Source organism: Triticum urartu, chromosome 7A (genome assembly GCF_056163025.1).
Source record: "Triticum urartu cultivar PI428250 chromosome 7A, HENAU_Tu73, whole genome shotgun sequence".
Classification (NCBI taxonomy): Eukaryota; Viridiplantae; Streptophyta; class Magnoliopsida; order Poales; family Poaceae; genus Triticum; species Triticum urartu.
In genome coordinates this window covers 356,421,023-356,428,671 of record NC_141879.1, presented here as the reverse complement: position 1 = coordinate 356,428,671, position 7,649 = coordinate 356,421,023, and the positions used below count along the sequence as shown (strand labels likewise).

The 7,649-nt window shown below is 44.5% G+C and overlaps 1 protein-coding gene across 7 annotated transcripts; it reads right to left on the bottom strand.

The window, feature by feature from the left end:
• Window positions 1–441: 441 nt before the first annotated feature.
• LOC125522230 (uncharacterized) lies at window positions 442–3,365 on the bottom strand. 7 transcript variants are annotated; one of them, XM_087537400.1, is made up of 5 exons: window positions 3,040–3,365; window positions 2,815–2,912; window positions 1,999–2,071; window positions 1,770–1,916; window positions 442–747 (listed from the first exon to the last, which is right to left on the bottom strand). In XM_087537400.1, exons 1-4 carry the CDS (start codon window positions 3,184–3,186, stop codon window positions 1,803–1,805), a joined length of 432 nt encoding a protein of 143 aa, XP_087393526.1. In that variant the 5' UTR covers window positions 3,187–3,365; the 3' UTR covers window positions 442–747; window positions 1,770–1,802. The 7 variants fall into 7 exon arrangements, 6 of the variants coding, with proteins under 6 accessions (XP_087393526.1, XP_087393528.1, XP_087393529.1 ...); XM_087537402.1 differs by having other exon boundaries at window positions 1,875–1,898; XR_015612022.1 differs by having other exon boundaries at window positions 443–747; window positions 1,875–1,916; window positions 3,026–3,365.
• Between the last annotated feature and the right edge of the window lie 4,284 nt (window positions 3,366–7,649).

Sequence of the window (7,649 nt, the reverse complement as noted above, 5' to 3'; positions counted from 1 at the left end):
GGTGTGTTCTCTTCACTACAAGAAACTTGTCAATACATGACGGTCTTTGCCTGTCACAGATCAGCCAAAAACTGTCATGCGCATCCATCCATGACGGACTTGAAATCTGTCATGTATATCGCGTCATAATTTCACATCGTACCTTCCATGACGGTAGTTGGCTGTCATGGATCTATCCCAGGCCTTCCCAGCCCAAACTAGGCTATGACGGAACAAACTATCACCGATTTACATGACGTGGAAGCAACATGGACCTGACATGGCATCTGTGTGGTCCTGACGTGGAGGCTAGCGTGGCTTGTGTAGTAACCAGCCCAATTAGTGTCTTGCCCAATAATTTCAGTCCAGTCCAACCCATTTTCTATTATTTTGCTCCTGCCCATTAGCCTACCAATTTTTTAGTCCAACCCATTAGCCCCTTTTCTAGTCCATCTTGTTTTCTTAATGTAGCACAGTTTACAACAAGACAACCAAATTATATTCATTCATAAATTAACATTTGTTCACATCATAATACAGAGTATCAACAATTTAGTCTGATTTCACAAAACAAAGCTTAATATCGAATCAGCACAAGCATATCTAGAAAGAGCCATGAGAATTTTTTTTGAGTAACATGACTTCCATGAAAAAATATCCTAGCTGATTTTAGTCTCCAACACCAGCACCCTTCCAGGAAGCTATACGGACCCAAGTAATTCCTGCTAAAAGACTTCAATCTCAAGTAACACGGACTAACCACCCAACCTGCATGGAATCCAAAAGACATACAAAATTATAATAACTTATAACAGCAAACTCCCATATCAATCTACAGAGTAATAATATTAGTTTATTTTCCAAGAAATCATCCGATAGACACCACTACTATATTAAGGTACCATGAAAATGTGGACAACACACACTAAAAAAGCAGACTATATACAAGTTTAAAAAATGTTTCATTTACAATTCCCTTTAAGGCATTTAAGCATATGTCGCCATGCTCATAATTTGAAATTAGTGTATAAAACACACTTGGCTTGTTCAAAAGCCCACGGTTAAAGTTGGTAGCAAAATAAACAAAGTACAGTAAATCTGCTACATCCTATACAAATCTGTACTGGTTTTACATGCATGTAATTATTAGATGTTCTTTGGACATCTTATCAATTTAGGTATATATCTAAACATTTTTCCTCCACTCCACACATCCCAGCGGGACTCCTTTTATCATAGTTTAAAATAACTATATAAATTTAACGTGTTCGCCGGTGAACTGGAGATATTGGGGGTGTCAAATGTGATAGACTATGATAACAATTCAGAACAAATATTGTTCGTGTGTGTGATTGGATGCAGATCACTTCACAAAATCAAAAACAAAACAGATATAAATATAGCTGCCAGAAAAACGTAGTACAATGTGATCACTTGACAAAAAATAATTTTGAACAACATCTACATACTAACTACAATCTAGCAGTACTTTGAGTAATAATAATCTTCGAACATATGAAAAGTAGCTGTGTAAAGCTTATTTTTACCAGGCTTACAACTTTAACTGCGAGCTATAACATTTAGAAGTAGACATGATTAAAGAGTACCAACACGCACCTCCTTTCTGAAATAAAACTTACTACAGAAATAAGTTGGATCAAATCGGCTGCTATTCTACTTTTTCACTTGATCAATAACCATGATTCTTTGCAAGGAATAATGGGTATTTCACAACCAATTAATTCAACAAAAGTTACAGGATATGGTGAAAAGAGAAGGCTAGTTAGTACTTGATGGTAAGAATAACATATCTTGACCGAAGATTATTTCATCACACATATGCCATAGTGATATGCTACTGATGGGATAATTGGAGGAAGAGACACGGTGCGTACCTTGCACCGGCATGATGCTGATATCTTTAAAGTATCAATAGGCTGGAAAATTGGTTGAACATATCAGCCTACTACAGATAAATTCTTACATATATACATAAGAACTGTAACAAAAGAACATCACCTTTAGTCCTGGACTTGAAATTGTTTTGGTATAGATTTTGCACCAATTCCCCCAGGGAAGAACAATGTAGCACCTTAAATTTGAATGTATACATACGAATCAGAATCCATTCCCAAATGTGCTTTTTTCTCTTAACGTAAATCTAGAATCAATTGAAACTTCAGGAAATACAAAACGTAAAGATCAATTAGAAACATAGAAGAATAAGGAGGAATAACACACTATCCCAGTGAAAGCAAATAGCAAAGCATACCAAGCAGAGGAGTAAATCAATCTAACCATCCTCGTCATGCAGGCCAGCCATGGACAGATGTACAGTGCAAGATATTACTGCAATTACTTTGGACATGTGTGAACTGCAACATCGATGTCACAACATCCATCAGTTTTACCTGTTGCTCTTTAGGGGCGTCTGGCTTCCTGGCAACATCAGCAGCATGACAGGAGGGTCGATTTTTCGACCTTGGGAAGCAAGAGTGCGAGGCCAGGCAGGCGGTGGTGTGCAGTTTTTTTTTTCAGGAAGGAGGACAGCCCATTAATCCAATCTTTAGGAGACTACGATCAGCTTGGAACTCAATTTCTGAATTAAGTGGAGATGGTTAAGAACCTACATGTTTTAATTCCAATTATTGGATTTCTTGCACTGTCGTACTAACAACCAACAACATTTCAATCCGGTGAAGATTGAAGTTGTAGAAGTGGACAAATCCCATAGCCAACATCCAGCAATGGAGTCCAAACAAAATTCTAAAACTGCACCCCTAAAATACATCTGGAGCCCAAGTAAAACAAATCCATTTGCCGAGCTGCACTCACAATTTGATGCAATTGATGCGGTCGATGCCGTCGTCTAGCGTGAAGGGCACGTCCGTCTTCAGCTCCGCCTTGCCGCTCACCATCCCCACGAGACTGGCCTGCAAATCCCCCAAGCCAAATAAGAAGCTGTGTAAAAACTCAACCCCGATGAACAAATAGCAGAGGAGAAGCATGTGTGTGGCTTGTTGGGGGGGGAGGGTTGATTCCTCACTCATGTTGGCTCACCGCGGAGCTGGATCCGTGCCCGCCGCCCCCGACCTCGGGGGGTTCCAAACCCGCCAGTCGGTCCTGCCGCCCCCACGGCCGCGTCATCTCGAGAGGCAGGATTGGGCCGCCGCAGCTCGAGGGCGCGACCTGAATGGGAAGGGGCATGGGGTGGGGTAGACGGGGAGGGATCCGGTGAGAGATAGATGGAGGGGGCTGGCGCCGCCGGCGGCGACATGAAGCGATGCGAGGAGGGAAGGTGGAGTGGCGGCGGCGGCTGGTTGGGTATGGGAGGAGACGGGAGAAGGGCAACTAGGGTTAGGATGGTGTGGACTCTACTGTTAAATGGGTTGGCTCGAAAATTTTCACTCCCCGCGCTGGCGACTTAAAATCGCCCTGCTCACGCGTGCTCTTTGTTTCTTTTTTTTCGTATTCACTGTTGCATTCGACTGACAAATAGGCCAAACAAAATGGCACACACAGCAAGAGCCACCTGTGATGGTCCAAATGGTGTATAAATAAAAAAAGTGAGGCCCAGCTGGTTGATCAGTGAAGGTTTTCGTGACAGTCCATCGTTGTCCATCATAATGGGTTAATTGTCTTGAGGCCCATTCGCATCTTGCAGACCCATGACAGTTTCCGTGACAATTTATGAGAACGTCATAAGAAATCCGTCATGGATTAACAAATTTCTTGTAGTGCTTGGAATGGAACTGGCAGGCTTCACATGTCGTGACGAGCTCAACTGCATCTTGGAGGGCTGTGGGCCAATAGAATCCTTGCCGGAATGCTTTCCCAACTAATGCCCTTGATCCAATGTGTGAGCCACACATTCCTCTGTGAATCTCACCTAGCAGTTACTTTCCATCCTCCTGGCAGACACACTTCAATTTGACTCCATTGGGCCTCCTTCTATATAGAGTGTCATTGACAAACTGATACATACTAGCCCTCCAGGCTACTTTCACAGCTTCATCTTGGTCACCGGGAAGTTCTCCGGTTTGGAGGAAGCGGACGATGTGCCTTGCCCAAGTTGGAGCCTGGGGCTCGCCAACGAGGACTAGCGGCACCTCCTCTGCTACGGGAGCACCAGCCTCGTTCGCGGGGTCCATGGGCCCGGCTGGAGGGGGTGGTCCGGCAGGCTGTGAGGAGTTGTTTCCAGTAGGGTCTCTGCCGGGAGAAGACGGCTCGACCGGGAGAGGCTTACCGTAGTCCAACTTTCTCCTTTTCCGGGCCATTGTGGCTGGTGATACGGAGGGTTGAGAGACATAGAGAACAAAAGTTCCTGGTTCCACAGGAAGCTTCTGCGCAACACACCTTGACATGTGATCAGCTATGTTGTTTTCCGCATGGGGTACGTGCTCTGTTTGCAACCCATCAAAGTTCTCCTCCAATCTCCTCACTTCCTCGACATATGCTTCCATCAATGGGCTTTGACAATCCTTATTGACTTGTCTGACCACAAGTTGTGAATCTCCTCGTATGATCAGCTTCTTGATTCCCAATTCTGCTGCAATTCTGAGCCCGGCAAGGAGCCCTTCATAATCAGCTTTATTGTTGGTGTCTTCTTCCCGGGTAAAGTGCATTTGGATGACGTACTTCAAGTGCTCCCCAGATGGGGCAACAAGAAGCATGCCATCCCCTGCACCTTGTAGGGAAAAAGCACCATCAAAATACATAATCCATTCTTGGGGTGATTCCTTGCCAGGAATAGTTGTCCCTGTCACTTCCTCATTAGGGGTGGGCATCCATTTTGCAATAAACTCTGCCAGCTCCCTTATCTGAATAGTTGATGTTCTGTCAAACTTCAAACCAAAGCTAGATAACTACAAAGCCCACTCCACTATTCTTCCGATAGCCTCATGGTTTCAGAGTATCATTTGCAACGGAAAACGAGTGACAACCGTGATCTCGTGGGCTTGGAAGTAGTGGCGCTATTTCCTTGAGGCCATAATGAGACAAAAGATCAAATTTTTCACGCCAGAGTACCTCGATCTATCCCCTTGTAACAAGGAGCTGACGAAGTACACTGGGCGCTGCACCACTTTCTTCCTTGCAGCGTCCTTGGGATTTCTCTCATTGCCATGCTCATTGCCGTTCTAATCCTTTTTTGACTCTGCCGTTATCTGTCCACTTTCTACCTCATCCACTTCTCGCTGTGCTACCAAGGCCGCACTGACCTCTTTGTTGGTTGCCTCCAAGTATAGCAACAATGGCTCTTGGGGTTTGGGTGCAACCAAGGTTGGCACAGACAATAGGTAGGCCTTCAACTTCTGCAAAGCTGCATCTGCTTCCAGGGTCCACTTCATAGGCCCTGCCTTCTTCAAAATTTTAAAGAACGGTAGAGAACGCTCGGCAGACTTGGAAATGAATCTACTTAGCGCGGCAACACATCCCGTCAAGCACCACAGATCCTTAACTGTCCTTGGTTCTTGGATCTGCTTGATGACTTTGATCTTGTCAGGGTTAGCTTCAGTCCCCCGATGGGACATGAAGAAACCAGGCAGCTTGCCGGAGGGGACACCAAACACACACTTGTCCGGATTAACCTTCAAGTTGATCTTGCGCAGATTAGCAAATGTCTCCTCCAATCGTGGATAAGAGTGGTCTTATCCTTGCTTTTGACCATGATATCGTCCATATAAGCTTCAATGTTTGTGTGTAACGGTGGCTCGAAACCAATCTGAACTGCCCTTGCAAAAGTGGACCAGGCAATCTTTAGTCTGAATGACATGCGGACCAAGCAGTATGTACCACATGGAGTGATGAACGATGTCTTCTCTTCATCTTATTTGGACATGAAGATCTAGTGATATCCGGAGTACGCGTCCAGAAAGGAGAGCAAATCATACCTTGAAGTGGAATCTATAATCTGGTCGATGCGCGACAAGGGAAATGGGTCCTTCGAGCAAGCCTTGTTGAGATATGTGAAATCAATGCACAGCCTCCATTTCCCATTAGCCTTCCGAACTACCACTGGATTTGCTAGCCATGTAGGATGCAGTATTCCTCTAACCAAACCAGCTGCCTCCAGTTTCTTGATCTCCTCGGCAATGAACTGCTGCCTTTCCAAGGCCTGCTTCTGTACTCTCTGCTTGACAGGTCGGGCATGTGGCAGACAGCAAGGTGGTGCTCGATTACCTCCCTGGGAACACCGGGGATATCAGATGGTTGCCAGGAAAACACATCGATATTCGCATGTAGGAAGGCAACGAGCGTGCTTTCCTATTTGTCATCAAGGGTGGCACTCATGGTGAAAGTACCGTCAATGCCAGCCAGCCCTGCCGGGACCTTCTTCACTTGGGGTGCAGCAACCTTGGACCTCTTGCTGTTGGAACACTCCGGCACATCGTCAAGGGGTGTCGTGCACTCGGCCGGGGCACGCTTCCCGGACTCCTTGACTGAGGTCCTACAATCCTTCTTCTTTCATTTGCTTTCCTTGGCGGGAGCTATTGCTGCCGCAGCCTCTGCCGCGACTGCATCCCGGTACATCTTGTCCACGAAGATAATTGCATTCTTCTCATCCGATGGGATAGTGATGACTCCAAGTGGCCTAGGCATCTTCAGAGTGTTATAAGCTTAGTGGGATGCTGCCATGAACTTGGCCACGGCTGGGCGTCCAAGAATCCTATTGTACGGCAGAGGGACATCAACCACATCAAACACAACGTTCTCTGTCCGGTAGTTCAGTTCTCCCCCAAACGTTACCGGCAACGTAATCTTCCCTTTAGGATGGCTCCTGTCGAGGCTAACTCCTTGAAACATGCTAGTAATCTCTAATTCTTCTTCTCCTATCTAAAGCTTGCTGATTGTAACACCCCAAAATTTTAACGATGATTTATTAATTAAAATTTTGCCATGGTAAATTAAATTTTTATTTTCTGGATTTATCTTTTGATTTTAGAACTACTCTTTTCTTTGATATTGTGGAGTTTTCACCGCAAGTGAAAACCTTTCAGAATATTGTTGGACTTGTATATCTTTCCAAGACCATTTCTTTTATCAGTGGAATTACTTCTATAATTATTTTCCCGAGCTTTATTCCTTTAAAAATGGGTTTTCATAAGTTTTAGGGTTCCATTTGCACTACAACCCTTTCAAATACTCCTTTAAAATCCCCACCAAAAATTGGGGATGTCATGTGATGTTCCCACATCACTTTTATGCAAAAACCCTTTGGTGTTCTTTGAAAAATTTGAGCAAAACATCCTCATCTTCATTCTGGTCCAGTTTAGTGTTTTGCACTGCATTCACATTTTATCTTGCCCTATTGCCCTTGATCTTTCTCCTGCTTGTAAACCACCCTACCAAACCCCTAAGCCCAGGAGATTGGACCCATTGGAGTATTTTTGGTCCATGCAATAATGCCTTTCATTTTTCTGTCCAAATTTGGTTTTCTCAAAAACTTGCACTAACAAGTTTCCGGTCTTGCCAAACTAACCTTGCCACCATCACCTACATCTAAAGAGAATATGATCTGGATTTTTTGGCCACCAGTAGAGATGCCTAGATGCCCACGGCATTCTGTCAAGCAGGTTAGGAGCATGGCCAGTTTTGGCATGCTTTTAGACTTGCATTAGGAAGTTGCTCTAATGGCCTTACCAGCATGTCTATTAGCTCTCATATAGTCA

What these genes read in the sequence shown, in the direction of transcription:
- LOC125522230 (XM_087537400.1), bottom strand. Translation starts at nt 3,186, where the DNA reads ATGCCCCTTCCCATTCAGGTCGCGCCCTCGAGCTGCGGCGGCCCAATC. An exon ending in GGCACGGATCCAGCTCCGCG is followed by an intron (nt 2,913 to 3,039) that starts GTGAGCCAACAT and finishes GGGGATTTGCAG; the next exon opens with GCCAGTCTCGTGGGGATGGT. An exon ending in TTTCAAGTCCAGGACTAAAG is followed by an intron (nt 1,917 to 1,998) that starts GTGATGTTCTTT and finishes CCAATTTTCCAG; the next exon opens with CCTATTGATACTTTAAAGAT.